This window comes from Pteropus alecto, unplaced genomic scaffold (genome assembly GCF_000325575.1).
Source record: "Pteropus alecto unplaced genomic scaffold, ASM32557v1 scaffold17, whole genome shotgun sequence".
NCBI lineage: Eukaryota > Metazoa > Chordata > Mammalia > Chiroptera > Pteropodidae > Pteropus > Pteropus alecto.
In genome coordinates, this window is record NW_006440645.1 from 8,062,551 (window position 1) to 8,089,657 (window position 27,107).

Sequence of the window (27,107 nt, forward strand, 5' to 3'; positions counted from 1 at the left end):
TGTCTGGGAATCAATGTTTTTCAGAATCTTTACATGTGATTCTGATGTATAGTCACTGTCTTAGGTTTTACATAATAAATACATAATCAACATGTTTATCTTTACAAAGAGTGTAAACAATGATTAAAAATATAATTTTATAGTCATATAATTTTGGGTAGCAATGACAAACTGGAGAATATATTAATTCATTTATTATTATTAAGCAGGCATATCCAATGGACACGCTCAAAAATGTTTATCAAGTGCCTGTGATGTCTGAGACACGCTAGGTGTTCTGCAAGGCATTAGGAAATATGATCTTTAGGAGGGCCACAGAGCACACTTTAAACATCACAAAGATAAAAATAAAGTTTTATGGTTCAGTGTAGGTAGTACATTTGCATTTAGTTCAGAGAATATTGAAGTGGGAGGTATTTCAAAAATAAGAATTGGCAGAGGAATGGTAACTCTCACAAGCAGACATAAAGAGAAAGCTTTAGGAAGGAGCAAAATTAGTATAAGCAGAAAGGTAAGGAACATATAGGGCCTATTTAGGGAAGACGAGGAAATACGCCTGGAAGGCAATGGGGGCTACAGCGTCAACGGCCTAAACTGACAAGTCGTCTGTATTAATTTAAAGGTGATGGGAAGCTACTCAAGGAACGGGAGCAAAGCTGCACTTTAGGAATTTAAACTCGACATCTGTGGAAAAGAATGGCCTGGAAAGAAGGCCCTGTCTCTCTAACGAATACATCGCGACACACGAACAAGTGGCAGGAGGTCTAGAGCAATGGTAACTTGACCAAGCAGTTCCACTGGGAGACAGTACAGATTTCACAAAGACAGAAGTTTAAAATTTTCACCCAGTCATTCTTTGAGTAAATATTTATTGAATGCTTCTAATATACTGGGCACTGCAAATACAGTCTGGACATGTTGAGCTTCAAGTGCTGGTGGCTCATTCAATTTTTTTTTAAACTGTATTTTGGCAGCCCTAGATTGATTTTATTGAGCACTTTTGTAAACTATACTAGCACTGTTGTCGGCACTGGTGATGCTGTGGTAAAAAAAAGAGAAAGAAAGTCTCTGTCCTCATAAAATTTACATTGTAGTAGAGGGAAACAGACAATACATACGGAAAAAAATAAATGAGGTGATTTCAGAAAGTGATAATGCTATGAAGCAAATGACACAGAACAAGAGAGAGAGATGGGTTGTCAGAGACCAACTGGGCACGACAGATATTTGAGCTAAGGTCTAAAGGACAATGAGGTCAACGTAAGAAAATCTAGGGAGAAAGAGTTACAGGCAGAGTGAACGATAAATGCACAGAGTATGAGAAAGGCACTTACAGAAATGATGACTGGCTGAGGTGTATCACAGAGAGAAGGTAGAAGGGGATGTCAGACAGGAAGGCAGAGGTCAGATCATGTTAAGTGCCTTTTGGCTAGAGTAAGAGTTCTGGAATTAGTTCCGATTGCAATGAAAATCCTCTGAGTGTTTTAAACAGGCGAGTGATGTGATCTGTTTCATGCTCTGAGAAGGCTACTTGGGCTGGTATGTGGACAATGAATTACAGTGGGACAAAAAGAAAGCAAGGACATCAGATCGGAGGCAACTGTGAGAGACAGTGATGGCTTGGGGTAAGGTGACCGTGGTGATGACTGGCTTTGTGATTATTTATGGAGCCAGCATGACTCGGAGTGGGTGTGGTGGTAAAAGAAAGAGAGAAATCGAGCAAAATTCCTAGGTTTGATGATGGTATCAGTTACTAAGATGAGGAAGATTTCCACTCCTTGCTTTGGTCACAGCAGGTCCACTTTGATCAGTTTTATATATTGGGGTTCTATGTGCAAGATTTTAAAAAAGGGTTCTGTTGCTAAAAAATGAAGTTTGAAAATGACTGTCCTAGCAATTCAAGTATGGTGTTCAACGAAGTAATCAAGGCCAGAAATAGATATTTGGTAAACATTATCATTGAGATGAAAGTTTAAGTTGGGTGGGGTAGGTGCAATTATCTATGGTGAGGGGGAAAAATGTGTAACGTGGGTAGAAATGTAAGAAGTGTCTACTTTCAGTAAGTAGGATAAGGAAATGCGGAAAGCAAAAGAAGAAATGGCCACGGAGGTCAGACAAGAAATCAGGACACAAGCACAAAAGACCTATTAGAGAAATGTTAGGGAAGGGCAGAAAAATCCTCAAATGAGGAGAATCGACAATCAAAGGGAATGGAGGATTTTGTTTTAAGGCAAAAAAGGTACCAGTAATCTGGAGAAGAACACAGTGGAGCAAATCCAAATTGAAAGAAATTCCAAAGAGAGACTACAGCTAATAAAGACACTTCTTTCAAGCAATTTTATGTAATGAGAAGGAGAAAATAGAGTAATCTGAGGAATGATCAAGGGAGGTCTATATATTTGAGGCCTTAGAAGAATCCCACAAAAGAGAGACTAAGATTTTAAAAAGGAATGACTATAATTGATGGAACAAGATATAAGAAGAAACAGAGGAGATTTGGGGTTGTACAGTTGGCAAGAAATGGAAATATAACTTATCAGAAAGGAGGGAAAAAGGAAGGAATGTTTCATCTGGTCCTAGGCGTACAGCAGCCATCAACAGCATAGGAAAGGCTGATCCTCCAGGGCTAGGGAGGGAAATATGCACAGTCTGCTTATTACATTAATACCAACTCCCAAATCCACCAGCACTTGCTTTGTAAATATTATACAAGCCCCTCTACTTGGATAGGTTGGATACTAAAGTAGAATGGAGGAGAGCAAAGATGACAAGAGCTAGAATACTACAGCACTGCAACTGAAGTTCATTCAGTTAAGCAACCTGCCCAAGTCAATCACCCAGATCCAGAGTACTAAACAGAAAATAAAAAACAACACAAAGCTAGAGCTGTCTGAATTCAAAGCCTATGCTCTTTATACTCCACACCACACAGAAACACCTTTTTAGGTTAGGTTAGGTTAGGTGTACAAATGTGGAGTATTTGCAAAAGAAAATTATACTTATCGATAAAATACACATTTTAAAATAAACCAGTAATCGACTATTAGAGGCAAAAGTTCTAAACGATGAGGGTATAGATTTGTTCCTACTCTTGACCAATATGTTCTGGAAGTGAAGTCTCATATTTTTCTTTCCGCCCCTTAAAGATTAAGAGGGGAAAAAAATAAACATTTGAATAAGGGGTAACTATAAATAAAATAGTGTAGAGAGATAGGAACATGACAGCAGAACCCTATTTCTTAAAACATGTTTTCTATGCTCAGAAAACTAGTTGCCAACACATAAGGAACTGTCTGGCAATTCTTATGACTAAGCACATCTGCTCAGGGCCATTTATCACATGGGATAGTTTCCAAGAGACACTATGAATCAAATATAGTAATCACGAATTCCAGATTTCCATAGTATTCTTATAATAGAAGACACAATATTATTCAAATTGGAACATGAAACATCTGAGAAAAATCTGTTATCTCAGCTAAAATAAAACTATCACCTGGCAAAGGTACATATGTTTTTGAAAAAAAATATATATATAAAAGTTATCAGCATATACAATATTTTTAAAGAAAAAAGTATGCATTTGTAAAACAGATTTTAAAATGAGCACAATAAATATACATAGACTGCAATTTATATAATTCAGACTTTGTTGCATTAAACATAATAGAGTATCAGAAACTGCATTCCTATCGCATCGCTCTTATGTTCTCCAATAAAACCACTTATTTAAAATTCATTTCACTGTCACATTTTAAAGATTTCCAGATTTCATATTTAAATAGAGCACTAAACATAAAAAAAAAAGATACTCAAATGCATTTATCATGTATTCAAACTTTGAGATGACTGGTACTAAAAACAGATTTAAAAGTCAGTATAGCTTAAAGCCTGGATCCATAATGGGAAACACTGAGAATTGTTTAATTCATTCTGCAAAGCTACTATTGATTATATTAAAATGGTGTATTGTTTTGAAAATCAAACTACTAAGTGGTCATATATTACTGCGCAGCTGAAGAATATAAAATGTAATTTTGTCTAAATAATGACAGTCCAAGAAAACAGTTGTGCCCTGTTTTCAATGGCAAAGGACATAAATAGAAAACCCACATCAAATTAATTATTTAATTAACTTAATCGCTCAAAAATATATTTTTTGAGCATTTGCCATGTGTCTAGCATTGTGCTTAATGATGGCAAATAAAAAAGATGACTAAATTATGATCCATACCTTTAAGAAGCTTAAAAAAAAGAGATTGATTTGTAAAGAATTAAGGATACTACAGTGTTAAAAAAATATATGAGAGATGTATCTGCAGTATACAGCTGAGGCACAAAGGAGGCATGGAAGGAAGACCATAAAGATACAGAAAAATATTTCTAGAACATGTGACACTTGAGCTGAACATTAAAAGTTAAGAGGATATTTACCGGGGAAGGACATTTTAGGCAGCCTGAAGAATGTGAACAAAAGTAGGGAGTTATGAAATAGAGCATGGCTTGTTTGGAAAACTAAAAATAGTTCATAAAATTGAGGTGAGGAGTGACAAGATATAAAGTAGCCAAAAGGGTAAAGGGGGGTCAAATATATGGTGACAGAAGGAGATTTGACTTTGGGTGGTGAAGACATGATGCGATACACAGATGATGTATTATATAATTGCATACTTGAAACCTACATAATTTTATTAACCAATGTCACCCTAATAAATTTGATAAAAAATTAAAGCAGCCAGGGTTCAAGTCATAGAAGACTTAATGTCATGCCGAGTAACTTGGATTATATCCTATAAGCATTTAGTAGCCATTAAAGGAGAGGGACATGATCAGATTTTATTTGATAAAAGTCATTTTGATGACAGTATGAAAAAGGAAGATGGGAAGGAGTAAGCCAATTTGGCAGTTACTCAAATGAAATGATGGACTGAGCAAAAGCCATAACAATATAATGATGTAGAAGTGAAGGATCTGAGGGTCATTCAGAAGGTATAGTTGAGACAGAAAAGAATATAGGATGCCTCTGAAGCAGTTTTTGGAGCCAGGAACTGGATGGTGCCATTAATATAAAGATTTGGGGTACATGATCGTAAGCTCAGTTGAGGGCCTGCTGGGTTTAGGTGCCTCTGAGCTATCTGGGTGGAGATAAGCAGGAGAACCTTGAGGTAGAAAAATTTAATGCGGTCTCATCTTTCTAAAAATTGTCGAAGCCATAAAAGTGTGCATGAGATGAAATGGGTCAAATTAAAACAATTTGAGGGTAGCATATCATACATAAACTTATTAAAGATCATTTCTATCCTCAGAGCACACGTGTGTATGTTTAAGTTCTCAATAAATGCAAATTGACTGACAAGTTACAGATTCTTTATATGAAGATAATATCTGTCTGCTAAGGAGATCATTCCTTAGGGGCTAAATTTTTTTAAAATAAATGTTCTAATGATGCTACTCTAATGAAAGAATAATATAGACCCCTAAGCAAATGCTTTAGTCAGTATAGTACATCCCTTGACCAATATAACATTGGTTATTCCTGAAAGCTATCTACCAATGACCATCCTTTCTTTCAAAGACTTAATGAGGAACATGTAAAATCTGAGCAGACATGACTTGGAAAAGTAATCATTTCCATAACTCAGCTAGACATACATTAGAAATGAATATATATGACAGAAAAAAAAAAAACACCTAAAGAGAAAGAGCATAAAATTTGTTTAAATAAATAAATGCTGAGTAGATCTACAGAAGAATAAAAATCTGGTAGAATGAATAAGTCTTCTTCAAGAGGGCAAGTTTTAACCAGGTTTAGAAAGCTTCTAAGTTTCTGGAAAACAAAATATTGACCAAAGGCAAAAAGGAAGGAACCAAAAGTTCTTCCATGAGTAACAGCAAAATGACTACTTCGGGCATTTTGTACATAACTCGGAGGAAACTAAGTGAATGAAGCTTCTTAGAAAACAGGCTGAAGAGTTTCACCTGCTCTGACAAGGCATCAGCAGAAACTCTTGAAAAGTAAAAAGTAAAGAGTTTTAATTATAAATTCACATGATTCGAATTTTTTGTACCATAACATCAGATAACAAATGAAACCAATATGTTTTCAATATCAGTACATACTTAAGGCTAGCATTGAAAGAGTTTCTGATTTAGTTATTCTTGGCATGCTTGTACAAGACATCTCGAAACCTAAATTCTGGTTATGTCAATATGCCCGTCATTCAGAACCTGTCAAACTTGGAAGCAACACTCGCATCCCTAAAAGCAGCATCTGTTTATCCGTATGTTCCTTCAGGAAAAGCAAGCAGAGTTTTCTGTGTACACTCTGAACTGCTTAATGCTAAGCTTTGGAGTATTGCCAGTAAATATTATGGACAATTAAATTTAAGACCTTTTAGGCTTTAAGAAACCACAACTAGCTTTATCAATCTCTAATCTCAGTCGGTAATCTTTAGGCCTGCATGTCCAAAAGCCAAATGAAACTTCCATGCAGATGTCAAAAAATATTCATCCTTTAAGAAGCAGCTCTCGACTTTCTTACTGCAGTGAATACTGTCAGAGAGCCAGGTACAGAAACTCACTAGATTAGCAGTTTCAAGATGTGAGTTCTTATTTGGCCCCTCCATGAATTTTGTGCAACCCTGAACAAGACAATTTCGGAGCCTTTGGTTCAGTTTGGTTTCTATTATAAAACTAGGCAGTTAAACTAAGATGATCTTTAAGCTACCTTTAATAATAAAACTCCATGATTCTTCCCATTCTTTATCTCAGTATCACCAAGTTCTGCCCATTTTTCTTATACAAAATCTTTTATCTGCATTTTTATGTTCTATTTCCAGTCATCGTATGATGGCAGGTTTTTATGAACCAATTTCCTTACTCATCTTCTTTCCAGGATCTCCACACCCTAATTATCTTACGTCCACCATAAATCTTACATTCTTTTCTTCTACTCTTTTCTGAACCTTGTGAACAGAGCTGAGTTAATCACATTCTTTCCATTATTAGCTGTGAAAGACTGCTCTCATGTGTCTATTTTTGTTTTCCTATTCATTCTCAAGCCTCCTTATTCCCCTTCATTTTGTAGGTTCACATTAAAGTTTGAGATATCCTTGTAGATAGATAGATAGATAGATAGATAGATAGATAGATAGATATTTGTATAAATATATGTATATGCATACATGTATATGGCAACTATATATTGTTTTTTGCATGCATATGTTTCTATGCTATAAAGGCGTATCTTTTTTCTCTTTAAATACGAACCTTGTTTTTCTTAGGACTATCTATGTTGCTGTAACTACATCTTTACAAGTAAATACATGTTTCTAAATGATGCGCAGCATTCCACAGGATGCAATTTTACCTATCCATTTCCTTGGTGACAAACACCTAGGCTGCCTCCGATTTCCTACTTCTACAAATAGTTTTATTTCACATAGATAATCGCTAACTTGAAGTTAGAGTATATCATTCTCGGAAATGTTTTTATTTTATTCTTTTATAATATGCATACATAATATATAGACATTTTATTCTTTTACTAAATATGTTGATATGGATACAAATATCTAAATATGTACACATGGATATATAACTAAAAATATAGCTCCATAATCAATATACACTATTACTTAACACATTTAAAATGCATATAAATTGTATCATACTTTAATCTCCTTTTGCACATTGTTATTACACTTCGTGTTATATTTTTGACATTGATAATTGGGTGTGAAGAAGTATCACGTTATTTCTACATGCATTTTCCTGATTGCTATGACTTTTGAAATGTTTGTTCATGCCCTTTACTCAATGTTCTATGAATTTTTATGTATTATGATTGACGCTTAGTCAATATATCCTCAACACTCATGCATTGCCAGTTATCCATATTACGGATATCTTCTCACAGACTGTGGGCTGCCTTTCCACTTGATTTATATTGATTTTGTAACAGAAATTTTACATTTTAACATAGTCCAATATATCAATCTTTTCTCTTTTGGTTTACACCAAAATTCTGATTAAGAAATGACTCCCTACCAAAATGTTAAAAGAGATTTTCTGCTATTTTGAAACAAAATCTATAAGATTTTGGACATTTCAGTATTCAGTCCATAAAACCATATAAATATCAAAAGGTAAAAAGCAAAATTTTATAGATCTTTTCATATATAACAAACATTCCTAACACGATTGCCTCCCTATTGATTTATAATGCCGCCTCTATCATACTTAACTTATATATATGGTTTTTATTCTGTTCTATTCTGTCAGACTCACATTCTTATAAATAACATTGCATTTTATTCTTCCACAGAATAGTCTTGGTAATTGACACTTTATTATTTCATATGTTGGGATTATCAAGTTTCTTTCACTCAGACATACATGCACAAACTATAAGGGTTTTAATACAAATTATACCGATATTAATTTTAAAGATTTGGAAAGATTTATTCTCATCAGAGAATTCGATATTCCCACCCAAGTATAGTAGTTCCAAATTTTCATTTAATTTCTGTATATCTTCTATTTCCTTGCTGAGACTTCCCATTTCTTTGTTGGAAATACCTACTTTTTAATTTTTTTCAAGCTAGTTCATAATTACTCATTGATACAGTTTTTTATGATGGCTGTTTAAAAGTTTTTGTTAAATAATTTGAACATCTCTGTAACCCAAGTGTTGGTTCTACTGACTGGCCTTTCCATTCGAGTTGAGCTTTTCCTGATTCCTGGCACGATGAGCGATTTTTGATAGCGACCTAGACGTTTGGGGTATTATGAGACTCTGCATATTATTTAAACCAGTTTTAGCTTATTTCCTCCAGTACCTTTCCTTTGGGGTAAAGGAGGGCTGTCGTATCACTTCTAGGTGGGGGAAGAAGCCCAGGTTCCCACTATGCCTTTGCTGGCGTGGGTACAGGTGGGTCCACAGTTGTTTCTGTGGTACTTGGCTGGACTAGAGGGGCTATAGCTAAAAGTTTTTCATCATGCTAAACTGCCCCTTATCCAGTCCTTTGGCTGCAGCGAGAAGGCCTTTGGTTTTTTTGTTTTGGTTTCTTTTTTGGCTGTGGTCACTGGTGTCACCAGTTCGATGGCTTTTTCAGTTGAGATATATGAGACAAAAACCCCAAACTGAAGTCCAAAAAACCCAGGGACCCTTCCATGGTGTTATCCCTGAGGACTGGAGGTACCAAGCCAACCTGCTTTGTTCTCTCTACTTTTCAGTCTTCCTATGTTTGTTTTGTATATGATGTCCTGGGTTTTTAGTTGTACTTAGCAGGAGGAACAGGCAAAAGTACTGCTCCATCCTCCTGCTCATTGATTTAATAAAAATCCGTACTGTAATTAAAAACCTAATTAAACCTTATTTTCCTTTATTTGATAAGGTATTATTGATAATATTGCTCAGAACATGTATAAGCTCAATGTACACTCATATACTGCTTTAGCTATTTACCTGGTATCTTGCCAGATACTATAGCCAGTTAGAACATTAAGCACTTCTGCTAAATATGGTACATCTTGATACCATAAAAGTCATCTTACAAAGGGCATTAATACAGGTAGGAAGAAAAGACTGGCCATTTTAAAACCTACAACAGTTCATGTAAGTGTGAATCTGTTTCTGGCCTCTGCAATCTGTTCAGTTTGTCTATCCTTATTCTAATATGATAATCATACTTTTGCTTATACAAATCTTGATGATCTGGTATGGTAGACCCCACTCCAGCTTATTCTTCCTCTTCAGAAATGTTTTGTCTATTCTTGACCTTTTGTATATCTATATAAATTCTAGAATCAGCTTTTCAAAATCTACAAATCCTACTGGGTTTTTGATTGGAATTGTATTGAATGTAATGATCATTTTAAGCTATACACAAATATGCTTCTTGATTTCCAAAGTTATCAGAATTATCTAGATATCTTTTTGTTACTGATTTACAACTTAATAGCAATGTCATTAGAAATAGCGGTTTATGTTAAACCAATCCTTGGAAAATTAAGAATTGTTTTACTGCCCCAAATCGGTTCACTGTTTTTATAAATAATTTGTATGGATATGAAAAGAAAGTAGTTTCTGAAGTACGCTTGTTAAAACCACGATGACCTCTGTAGTGGGTTGTGTGGTGTTCTCCCAAATTCAGGTCCGCTCAGAATCTTATCTGGAAATAGTCTTTGCAGATGTAATTGAGGTGAGGAGCTCAAGATGAATCATCCTAGATTAAGGTGGGCTCTAAATCCTATTACTTGAGTTCTTTTAAGAGGAAAAGAGGGTACGTGAAGAGACACAGACAACAAGGCCATGTGAAGATGAAGGTAGGAAGAGATTAGAACTATGCTGACACAAGCCAAGGAATACTTAAAGCCACCAGCAGCTGAAGAGGCAAGGAAAGATTCTTCCCTAGAGTCTTAGTAGGGCTTAGTAGTTAGCAGAGCACAGCCCTACTGACACCTTGATTTCAAACGTCTGGCCTTCAGAACGATGGGAGAATAAATCTCTTGATTTAAGCCACAAAGTTTATGGTAATTTGTTCTGGTGGCTAGGACACTAATATAATTTCTATGTTGCTAAATTCCATGGTCAATTCTCAGAACTGATCCTACTTTATCACTTGACCATAATCACTTGACTCAGCGATCGCTCCTTCCTCCTTGACAAACCTGCTTCACTTGGTTTTCAAAACACCACATTCCCTGGCATTCACCTATCTCACTGGTCTCTTCTCAGCCTTTTTTGTCCATTCTTCCTCTTTTCCCTCTCAGAGCTCAGTCATAGGTTCTCATCTCTTTGCTATCTGCATTTCAGTCTGAAGTTATTTCTAAATGACTGCATCATAGAACAAAACTTTACATGACTATGCTTCCTAATTTTAAGAATTATGACTAAGGAATGAAAAGGGAAAAAAATTGTTTTGGTCACCTGGAGTGCTTCCTGTGAAGTCTATTAATGCAGTGATTATTGATCCACTGGACCACAGTATCTACGTTCAGCATTAAGTTGCCTGATTTTAAAACCCTTCGTTGGTGGCCTTCTCTTCCTCTTCCCTGGCTCACGTCCCCACTCGCCTGCTGATGACCCCTAGTGTTGCCTCTTTGGAACCCTTTTCACGGGGTCTGCTTACGGGGGAATCCAAAGAAAGCTGTATGTAGAAAAATGTTTTTGTAAGGGGAGTGATTGTCTTCCATAAGCACTGGTTTTACGATCATGCAACGCTCCCTCAGATGTATGTTAGAGCTGCCTCCTGACAAATAGTTTTGATTTCAGTCTCTTCCCATCCTAACAGATCATACATATAAAAAGCTATTGACAGAAGCTTAAAAGGGAGATAAAAAAAATACCCATAAAAAAATTATAACATCATCAGTTCACCTGAAGAAAAATAATTAATACTAAAATAACAATTCATTTTTGAAAATACCTAAGTTGTTTTCGGAGTTGCTCGATTTCCACATTTTGTTCAGTTACTGTTTTCACAAACTCTTGGTTAGTCTGAAAAATAACAGCAGTATTAGAACATTTAAAACTACATCTTTAAAGATTAACTATAGAGCATACATTAGTAGAAAAATAAAGTGACATAATTATTAGATTTTTTGAAGGTGAAATATAACCCTGGCCATTTTTCCTCGCCCTTACCGGTTCAGTGGACATCTGCTTCACTGCAAAACATCTGCAGCTGCACTTCTGTGTCTTATGGCTTCCTCCAGCCATCTGAGCCTCCTTCACTCACTATCTGTGAAAAAGGCTACAGGTATTGTAGAACTCATGTCCCCAGTCTGCTCTGGAAGAGCCTGATAACAAGGACTGAAGGGAATTATTGTGAAAATACCCCAAACTCTCACGTCTCATGGTGGAATAACTCTGAGCCTTGGGTTCTAAACTGGCTTCCAGAGTTCATTAGTGGGTTTGATTTGCAGTTACCCACAGTGTTAATTTGCTCAATTATTAAACGCCCTTTATGGCTGCTTTCTCTTCTCTCCTCTACTGCTGCTCCCTTTCCTCAGGGTCTGTTTATGAAGGAAACTAAAGTAAGATATGGAGCAGTCGTCCAAGTGTACAAAATTCTTCTAAGGGAATCGATCTTCCACAAATGCTGGTTTTACTACGGTGGTACCAATTTTTTATCTTTTTCTATGTGCCTTATATGCAAAATCACACAGATTATAGTTACTTTATAACTTACTGTCTTGATTTCAGACCCCTCCCATCCCAAAAGATAACACATTCATCTCTCTAATTAAAGTCCTGGAGGTAATTTTCACTGTGCTTCTTTCATACTCTACCTAGTTTCATTGACTTCATATTTTTAATACTCAATTATATTCACTCTGCTTGGGATGTCCTCATTCTGCTGGTATTCTTCCCTCCACACCCTGTGTGGTCCACTTACTCTATGGCAGAATTAACTGTTTCCTTTTGCATTTTGATAAAACTTTATATGTACTTTTACAATGAACGTTGCATTACATTTAAATATTATAAAGTTTATGTATTTCTGGCTACAATATGAGCCTTTTTTTGAGGACCAGCTTCCCAGAACTCCCAGTGGCTAACATATAATGTAGTACATTCTAAGTACTTAAACCTTTGAGGAATAAATGAATGATTGTCTTTATGATGTGAAAGAAAGCCTCCGGATTGTATCATTATTTTTATCTTGAGAAGCAGACTACTGCAGACCAGAATTTAGTATTCAATTCATAGACCACAATTTAAGAGACCAACTATTGCATGCAGAGAGAGAAGGATAGAATAATAAGTAGGTAAATCATACCATACCAGAAAAGTTAAATAAGAAAAAAAACAATAAAAACTGGGTGTACGTTGGTTATAAATTAGGAAAGACATAATGCTTATATGCTGACTTGAAGAAGTGAGCTTGTTCTATATTACTCCAAAAGATAATATAAATCTGGGAGGAAATCTGATGAGAGATTTTTAGCTTTACAATAATCAGAGTTCAAAGGGAAAGGCTGTTAGGGGAAATGGTAATATCTCTTATAGGGGATATTCAAAGCACAGGCTAGATGATCACCTAACTGAGACGCATTTCATAGAAGGATGTTTGTAACATTTGGGGAAGTATATGACCTTTAATATCATTTCAAATTCTCCTGTGAAGCTATCTCAACGACTTCAGCCCAAACTGATTCATGTTTCTGAATTCCTCTATAATGTCTGCAACGCACAATTAACGTTTTATTATATATACTGTCCTGGTACTAGCACAATTAATGTTTCTTTTTTTTTACTATTTGGGAGCATCTTAAACACGAGTGAGGTAGAATAATTAGTAGAAGTATAAATTGGAATTGTGAATTTTAAGAAGCTAGTGTTGGGAACTAACACACTTAGGCTGGTAGCAATCCCAGCAGGAGCTCAACAACTGCATCTCAATATGGCCCAGTTGGTCTGTACTTGTGATCAGATGCAGATTTGGAAGATGCACAAAACCTGGCGATTCATAAAGGCCCAAGTGCGCATCCCTTTCATTCATCATCTGCTTTAGCACCTTATCTATGGCTTATTTCACAGTCATTTCTGTTTCACCAAGTAGATCAGGACTTTGGGGACAGAGCCGTTTTCTCTTGCACAGCTAGAGAACCATCAACAGTGCAAGGAACTCAGTATGCAATTAACACACAATTTTGAGTAATTTTATAAAGAGCAAGTCTCACAAAAAATGACTTCAGTAAAGAGAATCACTAGGAAACATGAACTCTCATTACATCTATAGTAGTAATAAATACATATGAACTTGTACTTTTATGTATGATTCACGTCGGCATTTTACCTGCTACATATTACTAATGTGCATTGGTCATGAAAGATATTTCATTTACTTCTTTCATACTCATCAATTTATTGCACATCTACAGGAACCTATTCATTTAATGAGTTTATCCATGCAATCAGAAAACTTTTAGATGAAAACTGCTTGGTTTTTATTTAATTTATTTTAATTTTTCAATTACACTTGACATTCAATATTATTTCATATTAATTTCAGGTGTACAGCATAGTGGTTAAGCATTCGCATAATTTCGAAGGGATCCTCCTGATAAGCCTAGTGCCTGGATGGCACTATACATAGTTATCACAATATCATTGACTATATTCCTTATGCTGTACTTTGCATCCCCGTGACTATTTTGCAACTGCTTGATTTTTAGAGGTCACTTTTCCTCATGTTGATTTTGACTGAAATTTGTCCTGTGACTATGCTCTGAATGCTCTGAATGCTCTTTGATACGAGATAATTACAATTACTTAGCCTCCCTTTACGCTTAGCAGACTTGTTTGATACTCAATACATACTTAAAAAAAAACTCTTACACTTTAAAATTTCTCTTAACCATTTTCCTTTATTTTAACCACAAGTATAGTCTGTTGTTTGTTCTTAATAAAACAATTCTCTTTTGTCTATTTTCTCTTTTATCATTTTTATTGCATCCATGATTTATTATTCTTAGTTTTGGCTAAAACTACAAATTTTGTACCTTAAAATACTTTAATGTATTTCCTGTAAATATTCAAATATTCTTTTCCTATGACTTTCATCACAATGATTTTGGGTTGTTTATAATAAAATAGGGGCTCTGTGGTATAATATACCAAAGGACTATATAATCTCCATAATTCTAGAGAATATACTGAAAAAAGAAGGAATAATTATGATGTTAAACTATTAATTTTATGTAGAAATAGGATTTCTTAATTATGGAACCCAGTCATTTTGCTCCAGAGCATTTTAATACTATTTTAAAACTCTAAGAAGTATAGTATAAATAATTATAAGTGATTGGAAATTCCAAATGTTAATGTAAGTAAAACAGTGAGAAATTTAATAATTTTTTATATGATTAAAGAAGAAAAATTTTAAAAGCAGAATAAAATTAGATAACTTACTTTCGATGGCATAACTTTCCACTTAGACAAAGACATTTTCATTAGATACTAAAAAGAATTAGCAGAGGAACTAAGTAAAATAAAGAGAGGAATAAGAGTAATTACCTGGGATGTCATAATCCTATTACTCAACAATGAGGTAAAATAAAATTCCAGGAAGAGAAAGGAAAGGAAAGGAGAAAGAAAAAAAAGCCAAAAGAGATGAAAGAAGAGGAAAAAATGGTAAAGAGCAGAATTGGGGGGTGGGAGGAGGCTAATTATATTTGTTTTAAGAAAAAAATCATAAAATATTTACATGTACCAGTTAGTACTGGTGGTCAGTCAACTAACAAATGGTTCTTAGCATCCTTTTTTTTTATAGAATTGGGCTTGTCATTGATTTAACAGTTTAGCTACTCTTATTATATACCTAGCAGTGTGCTAGATGAACTGCATAGAACAAAGCATGAATCCTACTCTTGAGGAGGTCGCAGTCTAGATTACTCTCAGGAGATCATATTGAGGACCCTAAGAGTATTTTCTGATTAGAATATATTTCAGATAGTTAGCTTTGAACTCCAGAAAGTACTATGAAACCACTGCATTATTGTGAAAGAAAAAGACAAAGAGAAAAGAGTCCTGCTTATCTATTTTACTTTCATGCAACAAGGTTTTTGTTGTTGTTGTTGATTTACATTAGCATAAATATTATTTACAGTGACAATTTCTAGCTTACATAAACAAGGACAGTACATGAATATTTTCACTTACCATTTCCATGTTCTCATTAGTAACATGAAGTTGCTTGGTGAGTTGCTGAAAACTGGTCAGCTGATCCTATAGTAGAAAAGTAGGAGGGTACATAAAAAACATTTGGTTTGTAACTCTTACTTAAAATTAAACTAAAATCAAGTCTAAAATCATTATGTCTAACTCTAAATGAAATCAGTTGTATTTCTTTTATTATTGTGTGAATTAATAGTTGAAGAAGTGATAATTTTTAAAAAGTATTTACAAAATTAAATAAGGTAGCAATATGGAAACTAATGTAGCTATTTCTCTTTTATGCAAAGGCATTTATGCAAAGGAATTCAATCCATTAGTAAATAGACATGCTAGATAAACCTTGTCCAATATTGGAAAACCATATTCAAAACTATTCAAAATCTATAATACAAACCATGGCATACTTTTTAAAATTCTCACAACTTGAGTGCCCCACAAGGTTTAAACCGTTTGATTATCTTTTATGATCTTATTAAACATTACATGTGTAGGTGACACATAGTTGGGAGGTGCTATTTACTATGTCAGAGGACAGAATTAAAGATTGATAGATAACTGGGGAAATAAGAACGAAGTATTATTTCTAAAGTCTTGTACAGAATAAAAACAAAAACAACTTAAAACTACAACACAAAAGTAATTTTATTCAGGTAAAAAAAAAAAGAAAACCTAACAGCTTAGCTGACTGACCTAAATGAGGAAACAACCTTAAAGAACTTACTTATATTCGAGATGGTTTCCCAATTTCAGAAGTAAGGCTTATAGATCAGAGCACATGGGATATTTTCAAACCAGGCATACAGAAAAAAATTACTTTGCAAACTGCAAAGCATCATGGAGGTATTATTATTATGACTTCTTTAGATAGAAATTCCCAATTATAATGAAAATAATAGGAACAGCGATGAACTGAAATTTGAAAAGTCTATAAATGAGAGTCGAAGAGAGGCATGACGATCAGTTTAAACAGGTGCTTTCTCAAAATCCACAGAATAACCAACAGAACTGAATTTCTCTAGTTTTTTTTTTTTTCCCGCAAAAAAAGAACAAATACAAGGATGAAGGAGACATATTTGCCAGTGGAATGGATTATCCTATGAGGTAGTGAGTTCTTGCCAACAGAAGTATAAAGCAAAGGCTAGATGTCCACATTGAAAGAATATAAAATGATGTTGCTTTGAATAGAAAGAAGTCCTTAATAATCATTAAGATCCCTCACTATGGTAAAGCTCTATTTTGATTAATTTTTGTGATACAAACTTGACATCTATTTTAGTAAAAGGTCACATTTACAGGTGTTAACATTTTCATTTGACAAAGCGTTGTCATTATATTTAGCAGGTTTCTTCATTGGCCATGATCTAATGAACAGTTTTTGTCTTTTTTAAGCCAGGATTAAATCGAGAATATAAAAGCTTTAGAGGTCTATTTACTATACGTAATAATCTTATAGCTGATTCTTAACACTAAATACAGCTTTCACTGCTAAGCACATTATAAAACCCAATGCACATTAAGATGTATTTTGATTCTCTTATCTGTTCAAGAGATTTCTAACCATTAAAGATCTATTTATTGTTAACGTAAATAACACAGAGGAGACTTAGGCATTCCTCTCCAAAACTGAGTTTCTCCAGAGTGTGATTTCTTATTGATAAACAAGAACACCACAAAATCCAAGATTACCTTTTGTTTTTGACTTTCAACTACATGAATCTGGGCCTCAGTCATATATTCCTGGTAAAGTTTCTGCACTCTGTCCAACTCCTGAGAAACAGTCTGCCAGAGTTCCACAGCCTGATTTTTTTCCTATAAAACAAAAACATTTGAGAACTCATTAAATTATTAGCAGGCTACTGCATAGTACAAATGAATCATATTCTTTTACAGAATGCATTCTTGTATATTACATAACAAAATAAAAATAGAACTTGTGTAAAGATGGCATAGTTGTAATATTTTTGATATGAAGTCATATTAATAATAATTTAAATAAACCTAAAAATGAAAATTCCTTTCTTTGAAACTTTCTTTCTATTCAGATTACATAGCTAAAATGAAAATCCTTAAATCAGAGCTATGTAGTTCAACCATTCTTGTTCCTCAACAAAGTATAAACCTTAGAAATTACTGAAAAAGAAAATTGTCCCCAGTAAAGTACAAGACTTTTTTTTTGTGATTGTAAAAGTAATAACTTTTTTTTTGTAGAAAATTAGAAAAACACAGGAATATAGAGAAGAAAGTAAGAATTACCTATAATTTTACCAACAGAGTAAATATTGCTAACATCTGTATATAATCATCATTATAAAAATTGTATATATTGGTATTTATAAATGTGATTTTGGAGCAAGAATTTTTTTTTCTTTCAATAAAATCGGGAGTCATATACTGTTTGTATAATACAAATATTTGGCATTTTATAATAAAAATCTTTTCAAGTCATTATTCTTTCAATATAGCAATTCTCAAGTATGCTGTGTAGATCCCTAAAGTCAAAATTATGGTCTTAATAATATGAATATATTATTTGCCTTTTTGATTCCCATTTTCTCATGAGTGTACGGTGGAGTTTTCCAAAGTTTCTAAGATGTGATATGTGATGCTGCAATCACTCTGACGGCTACTGAAATGCATTCGTTCTTGTGCTCCCACTTGTGTTTAAAAATGTCTCATTTTTAATTTGTAATACACAAAAATACTGATAGATATATAGCATACAAAAACAAAGAGATTTTTGGGGTCCTCAATTATTCTTAAGCATCCTGAGAATGGGTCCTGAAACCAAAAGTTGCGAAACACGAAGCTGATATGTAGAGAGCATTATTCTCTTTAGAGAAGTGAAAACTGAGGTTCAGGCCATTGGCCTAGGGTGCCTCAGTAAGTTGATGGCAGAGTCCCAAAGAAAACTTTGTGGGAAATTTTGTCTGTAGCCAGTCTGCTTTTTCCTTTTGGACTGCTCAAATTTGGACTTCATCCAATCTTCTACGAAATAACTGGTCTTAAATGTAGCAAAAAAGATCATCTTCAGATATACGAGTCCAAGCAAAATTTAGATGAAAAGGCAAAGAGAGGGGAAAGCAGGAGGGGGAAAGGGTAAGGACTAAGAGTATGGTTTTAAAAAGTATAGTAAAAACGCATGGTTTAAAAAAGAATAAGCAATTTTCAAGTTTTAACATAATTTAGCATTGAAAATTAGCACAGTACAAAAATTAGCATAAAAGTACTATGCTTTTTAGAGACAAGGTTCTTTTGCCTTATTTTGTTTTTTGAAACTACAATGTAGTGGTTTGAAAACTACAAACTACTATATATTTCTTCTGCGTAAACATATATAAATCCTTCCTGATAACACTAGTCTAGAACAGCATAAAGGACATAGTTTCCTCATTATTTTTTTCATCTATTACTTTTCAAACTCCTTCCCTTTAGAGATTAAAAAAAAAAAAAAATCAGTATTACATACATGCTCATCAAGGTAAATGCCTCATTAACCTGAAAAACCACTTCCATTAAGTAGACAATTTTAAAACCCAATTTCCAAGGAATAAAACTACATGACATTTCATAGATAACTATAAAATCAAAATTGCAACACAGAATTTTGAATCCCCATTTATAAATGAGGAAACTGAGACACACAGAAAGTACAAGAATGGGGATTCAAATCCATGTAAGATATGAGATTCCTGAGATATAAAACTATAAATTAGAATATCCTAATGTATAATCACAAAAAATTAGTGTTGAAAGTATGCCTTCCCAAATATTTCAATTACTATAAGGGAGGATAAAAGGAGAAAGGTATAATCCTAGAAGTATCATTTTAGAAAAATATCATTCTATAATCTTTGAAAACTGAAGAAAAATGGTACCAAAAGAAAACTCAGAAAATAAAATGTAAATTTAAGGAAGTTGATAACTGTTGATTTTTCTCTTTGAAAATTTCCTTTGACATTAAAATATTTTATAAGATAAAAAAAAATCATGGCAAAAGCTTTATGATTCAATTAAAATATTTATTTGACCTCTATAACAAACAGGGTATGTATTGCAAGTTTTGTTACCTCTTAACTATTCTTATAAATTGTAGAAAATCATTAAGTATTAACAATTTTGTTATTGTTATTAGTATTCATAAATAATGATTAACACAGATTTTTAAAACCTCTGTTTATTCAGGATATAATTTTAAAAATATGTCTGTCACTCACTTGATTGGCTAGCTGTAATTGCTCCTGAAGATTCCTGACTGTTTCATCATCTGCATATATATCATTTCCCATCTCTGTGCCAAGGGGAAGGGCCTCCAGTTGTTTTTCAACAGCATCTTTTAAATCACTATGCAACCTTTGGAATAAACAGTTAACACAGCAACAATCTAAATTCATTTTCGTAACAGTAATTAATGTTTAAGTGTTAATTAAATAAACATTTGGGTCAAAAATCATTATTTACGTAAAAAATTATTTTTAAGCAGAACTCAAAAGTTAGTTTTTAATCATCATTAAATAATGTGTGATAAGAATAAAAATATTAGCTAACAATTTCTAATGCATTAAATTGTCATAATTAATTCTAGTAGAATTCAGTTTGTCCTAGGGAGATTTTAATTTTTCAGAAAGGTGAAATTCATACATCTTATTAATTGATAAAACAAGATGTTCAGGAAAAAGTTTTAAAGGTGATAGTGGTTTCATCTGGTCAATTAAATGGAAATGGGATATTTAATCTCATAGAATTATTTGCTATTTTCTTCATTGTTTCACAAAACTCATTTGACTTCTTACTAGTCTGTTAATAAACAGAATAAACTGTTGCTAGTTATGGAATCAAGACTACTAGAGGTTTATTCTTCAGCACATTCTTACATAAGCTAGATCCTAACTCTGAAACCCATAAATTCAAATTCAAATTAACAGTAAACTAAATTGCAGATATTTCATGCTTTAAAATAACTCAAAGGAAAAACACAGGAAGGTACAACTTAAAAGTGATTTATTTAAAAATGATAAAAATGAGGAAAAAAGTTTTATAACATCTTAAAAGCTTGAAAACAATTCATGTAGTTATATTAGTTGGAAATATTATTTACAATGAAGACATAAATAATAAAACTAAAAACTAAATGATATAGTGTTATGGATACATATACCTATAAAAAAGTTTAAAAGCAAGAAAATGACAAAAAATTCAAGGCAGTGTTAATCTCTTGCGAAAGGACAGAGAGATAGGATGGGGAAGGAACATAGGCTAGAGGTACCAATTTTGGTAACACAGTAGCTCTAAAGCTGGATGGCTGCTTGACAAGTTTTGTTTCATCAGTATGTTTCATAAAATACATATTATACATTATACTATTAATAATCACTAACACTTATAAGGTGCTTATAATGCACCCTATCTCAACCACTTTACCCTTTAAAGTCAGCTCTATGAAATAGGCTCTGTTATTATCTCCAACTTATATATGAGGAAATGACAGCACAAAGAGGTTAAGTAACTTGCCCAAGGTCACTTAGCTAGTAAGTAATGGAGCCAAGAGTTACACTGGAAATCAGGCCCCAGAGCCCACACTCACAACCAGTATACTATATAAACAAAATATTGAATAACAATAATAAAATTTATCTAAGACAATAATAAAATAAAAGGCCAATAGTTAACTGATCTACCTTTCATTTTCCTTGATGACGTTTTCCAGTTGTAGTTTCATCTCACCCATCTGTTTCTAAAAGAATAAAATATGGTTGTAGCTATACGTTTTCCAGACAATTAAACTTGGTAAGTTGTCCATTCATATGCAATCATATTCTACAACACTAGTCTACAGATAAGCAATAATTATTATGTATTCCTAACAAGCAATATTAAATATGGATATTTTAATAATACACAGAACATAAGAAAGCATTCATTTTAAACAGAATATATATAAAAGTTATTTTATATAACATATTAAGGAATATTTATAAATGTAATTCCTATAATTCACAGATGTTTATAGAAAAACAGATGAAAGATATTCCTTACGATGTCACTGTAACAAATATCAGATGATCCCTATACCTTGAATGTATATTTTAATTAATTCATCTTGTATTTCAAACACTAAAACGTTAATGGTAAAAAAGCAAGAGTAAAACATATACTGTAAAGGGAATGAAATGAAGGTATGAATAATTCTCTGTGAGGGGATAAAGGGATTATAGAATTTCAATAGGAAAGGAAGAACATTTTAAGTAGGGAGAAATATGTAACAGCAAAGAAACAAAAAAATATTAGATAAGACAGCATGGTAGTAAGCTCTCAAAAAGTGACTGGGAAAGTGGAGAGCAGGAAGGAGGGAATATAAAAGCATAGCTAAAATGTCTTGACTGGGTGCCCCAGGCTGAAGGAGAGGGGCCAGGAGGGATCTGGCAAGGGAAGAAAGGAAAGGTAATGCTCTGAGCCTTTCTCTCTCACTTCCTTCCAGAGAAGCTCAAGGCAGCTCGGCCTTGGAAACCAGTAACAGCTAATTCTACCTAGAAAGGTGAACCTTTCACAGGACCCCATTGTGCCTGAATCACTATTAAACCAAAACAAACAAATTCACTGTCGGATAACTGAGAACTGACCATACATGGAGTGATGGCAGAGAGAGATGAAATGGAAAAGACAGGTGGCGGGTCTTGAATGCTATGCTAAGAGGTTTGAATTTTATTGTAGCAATATCCCCATTTGTAATTTTTAAAAAGTGATCTTTAAAAGTTGCAAAAATGTCAGTGTATCTTGAAAAGTATTTATTACTTTCATATAATTAGGTAAGATTACAGACGCATCAGCAAGAATTAATGGTGGATCATTATAGTCATATTAAAGATTTTTTGGTGTAAAAAATTTCAGAATATTTAGCAGTTGGAGAGAAACAAAATCTCAGCCGTACCTCTCGTACCATAAATTCCCCCCTATTATTTACATTTTCTGGAAGAAAATCTTCCATAGAGAATTATAGTTATACTTTTCTTGCTTTCAAGATATACTATTCTTTGACTGAGTCAGTAAGATAAATCATAAGAACTAGTTCTAATCAATAATATCTATATGAGCAACTTTTCTTAGAAGTTGTTATCAGCATTTTTTTCTCTCTAAAGTAGCAACTATTCTTATCATAGACCCTTGGGCTTTCTGCTTCTTCTCTCTTGTCATTAATTCTGTAATCACTCTTAGATAGAGAATGCCAAATGGAAAAACGAAGTTAAACTCCTTAGTAAAACAGCTAATTAAAGAGATCATATGAATCAGATAGATTATAAAAAATTAAAAATTGAAAAGTTTAATTTTAAGATAACTAGCTATTCCATTTTATAACAATCAAAACCACATAATATGCCATTATAGCAATTCCAAGATAGCGAATGCAGCAGAAACTTTAAATTCAGTAGTCCTAAAAAATAAAAGCAAAATGCCATTTGTGCAAAAAGAGAGCTATCTGTTGCTACTATCAATTAGAAAGATTAAAAGACATTACTGTGGTTGGCTTAAACCTACAATGACCACAAGCTAAAAAGCACACAGTAAAGACTAGGAAAACACTTAATTTGTGATAAAACAGAAACTGCAATTTAACGAAATGCTTGTTTTTGAAATCTGGGCCTACAAAATGACTTTATATGTTTATATGTTAGAGGATTAACCTTGACATGAAAGTATAAATAATTTCAAGTGCAATGAAGAACTTTATTTTTAGAAGATATAAGCTTTATATGTTCTTTTAGTAAAGCTACATATATCCAACCATTAATTTATAAATAGGAGATTGTTATGCTAGATCTAATCATTTTGTCCAACAAACCCTGACATTTATTCATTCATCAAAAATTGAGAGCGTACTAGGTGCTAGACTTCAAAGCATATGGTAGAATCTCTCGCTGTCCATGCATTAAGAGAAAGAAAGTAAAAGATATATAAAGTCTCAGTGTCTGCCATATCCACAGCCCCATTCTGAGGAAATCGGTTTCAAGTATTGTTTTTATATTATGTTATACTTTCTTCAATTTGCATTAAATTAAGTCAACCCTCCAACCTTGTCACAACTGAATTGGTCCAGGGATTGATATCTGAGACAAACACAAAAATGAGAATATTCAAACTCTAAGAAAGAGGCCATCGATGACCTTCTGGTGGGCTTAGCTTGAGATACATAGCATCTAATTAAGAAATGCATTGATTGTATGGTTATCCAATAATCAGAAAGGTCAAAATTTGAGGGGAAATGTAAAAAACATTTTCAAGTCAAAGAAATATTATAAATATTATGTATATGCTAAAAATGTAGCTCATTGAAATTTGGATTTTATCCCATACTATGATGTACTATTATTCTAGTTCTCCACGAGCCTAATCTTAGAAATTCTAGGACTTACAATGACAAGCTGTCTATATAGACAGCTTCCACGGTTTCTTTACTCCCTTCGTCCTAAAATAAATCCTAAACACTAAAAGGTTTCAGAAAAAAGCTGCCACAGCTTAAGCCCATATTAGAAGTGAATCAATAGTTTCAAAAATCTTATAGATGTAATGATTGAAACTGGGGGAAAAAATCTATTCTCCAATGATGGGAGACAGGTAAAATATGGGTAAAGACAAAGGTCTAATAGGATATGAGATGGTTCTGGGTCTTCCTATAGGAAAAATAGAGATGTAAGCAAATGACAGATTAAGAGATGCTTCTGAACATCTAAGAGATGCTCCTGACAGACAGCAAGAGCAAGGAAAAGCTGGATTAAAAAACAAAACTGAAAATAATCCTTGCACTCACATATGCGCACATGCACACACATAGAGACAGAGATCTAAACATTTCTTCCTCATCAACTTTTTTTGGAAAAAAGGAAGTCTATTTTACTTTTTCTCTTTTTTTTTATAATAAAATACTACGAAAAGCTTGGTAACTATGATTTCGTACCTGATAATATTTCAGCTGACCATTTAGATCTTCCAGATGCTTATCATACTCAGTAATAAGAGGTGCTAAAAAACTAAAGAAAAAATTAAAAATTAAAAATATGGCACATTCTATTTAATCTATCTTAATAAATACATAACATGTGAAATAAACTGTACATTTTTATTCTTTATAATTTTACCCACAGCAATTAATACTTTGCCTTTTTCCTAAACCAGGGGTTCTCCACCTTAGCTCAATTAATATTGTGTGCTAAACAATTTTTTTGTTGTGGAGGGCTGAGCTGTACACTGTAGGGTATTTAGCAGCATCTCTGGCTTCCCCCCATTAGATGCCAGTAGCACCTTCCACAGCTGTGACAAGCAGAAATGCTTCCAGACACCACCGTCAAATACCTGGGGAAGGGAAGGGGGCTAACACGCCCCAGTCAGAACCTTTCTTATAGACTACAATACTGGCTTTTTTCCCTTATCAATTCAATGACATGTCATTTAAACCTAATAACTATACAGCAGACCATCAAATAAACATTCCTAATATTAAAGGGATTATTGCAATAATAATTAAATACAACAATATTTTTCTGGTTACCTTTGGTCAATTACTGAGTCGCCTAATATGTCATCTCCATCTTCTTTGAAGACAGCTTTCTATAACAGAGAATATTGCCTCTTAAAATGATTTCTCACATCAATTTAGCAAAAGCAGACAGTAGTTAAAAATTAAATACAATTAAAAATGTTATAATCTTTGAAAATCTATTAATGCAATTAAAAAGGAGAGAAAGAAAAAAATAATCATCCCAATTGATGTTGAAAATGTACTTGGTAAATTTTAACACCCATACATGATAAAAATTCTTGGCAAATTAGAAATAGAAATAGGAAGAACTTTCTCAATTTGATAAATATCTACCAGAAACCTACATCAATTACTATTCTTCACAGTGAAACATCAGAAACACTACATTAAATTCAGTAATAGTACAGGGCTACTCATTATCATGGCTGAAATTCAACAGTACTTGAGGTCCTAGTAAATGCAATCTGCTGTGGGAACAGGGGGTCGGAGATTTAAAGCTTGAAATAAAAAGATACAATACTATTATTATTATTTACAGACAATTTGACCATTTACCTAGAAAACTCTCTATATAATCTACCAATTATTCTGACTAATAAGACTATACTAAATCACCAGAAAGATCAATATAAAAAAGTAGCTTTCCAAAATGCCAGCAATAATTCAAAAATATAATAGAAAAACAATGCCCTTTTCCATTACTATAAGAAAAGGTAGTACTTGAGAATAAAACAAATAAAAAATCTGCAATAACTCTATTGAAAAAATTACTGAAGGATATAAAAGAAGAGCTAAATAAATGGAGAACCATAACATATTGATGGATGTGTGGAATCGTCAATATTGTAGGTATATCAATTCTCTAAAATTCATTGAAACTGCAATGTAATTTTAAAAAATCCAACAAAATAATCTACAAAATTTGATCTTGAACAGATCTTTAAGTTCCTACAAATGAGTAAGTGTGAAAAAATAGTCAAGATAATCTGGCAAAAAAGGAGGGGAAGAGGGAAGGACTTGCCTTACTACATATCAAAACACTAAATGCTAGAGTAATTAAAACAGTATGGTACAGACACACAAACTGAACACTACAAAAAATCAAGAAATAGATTCAAGCATTTGTAAGTATGTGATATATGAAAGAAGTAGAATTGTAATTGAAAGGACAAAATAATGCTTTTCAACTAAAAATGTTATCAAAATAAGATTAGATTCCAACATATATTTAATGGGAAAATAAGTTTCAGAGAGACTAAAGATCCAAATGTTTTAAAAAATATTTGATAGTTACTGAAAGAAACTGACACTTTGGGATAGAGAAAGCTTTCTTAAGTTCCAAAAATGAAGAGGCTTTGGTCTGGGTTTTTTTTTTTTTCCCCCTACCAATATCCCAAACAGTGCCTGGCATACTTTCACTCAAAATACATTTTCTAGCTGGGAGACACCAGAAATAACACTTACAAGGACTAACATATTTTACAACATCTAAATTTAAAACTTCTATACAGCCAAAGGTACCATAGGCTAAAAGGCCAACAACATTTGTAGCATGACCAAAAATTTAATATCTAGCATAAAGCATAGAGAATATTCAAACACGAGATATACACGGAAGTTCGATGAAGCTTTCGCTGTAAAAAAAGAAAAAGAAAAAAAGAAAAAGGTTTATCCATAGAGTAAATAAAAAATAATACAACAAGATCCAGTAAGTGGTTCAAGGAATTAACAATATTTATAAAAGCATCGACATGGACATATCACAAAAACAAAGAGGTTAGTTAGTTCTATGCGTGGAGGAAAAGGAATAGAACAGAGGGGAAGAGTGAGGGGTTCAAAGAGATTTTTAAGTGCATCTGTAATATTCCGGTTTTTTAAAAGGAAAGGTAT

General features: G+C 33.2%; 1 protein-coding gene across 1 annotated transcript in view; it reads right to left on the reverse strand.

Annotated features, from left to right (window-relative positions):
• SCLT1 (sodium channel and clathrin linker 1) overlaps positions 1 to 27,107 on the reverse strand; it is a 103,982-nt gene that overhangs the window by 60,203 nt on the left and 16,672 nt on the right. The window contains exons 3-9 of the mRNA XM_006917768.3: positions 25,227 to 25,285; positions 24,636 to 24,708; positions 21,364 to 21,419; positions 19,903 to 20,038; positions 17,375 to 17,497; positions 15,674 to 15,739; positions 11,433 to 11,503 (exon numbers count right to left, since the gene is read on the reverse strand). Of these exons, the coding sequence (XP_006917830.1) occupies positions 11,433 to 11,503; positions 15,674 to 15,739; positions 17,375 to 17,497; positions 19,903 to 20,038; positions 21,364 to 21,419; positions 24,636 to 24,708; positions 25,227 to 25,285 (584 nt within the window). The remainder of the gene's footprint in view (positions 1 to 11,432; positions 11,504 to 15,673; positions 15,740 to 17,374; positions 17,498 to 19,902; positions 20,039 to 21,363; positions 21,420 to 24,635; positions 24,709 to 25,226; positions 25,286 to 27,107) is intronic.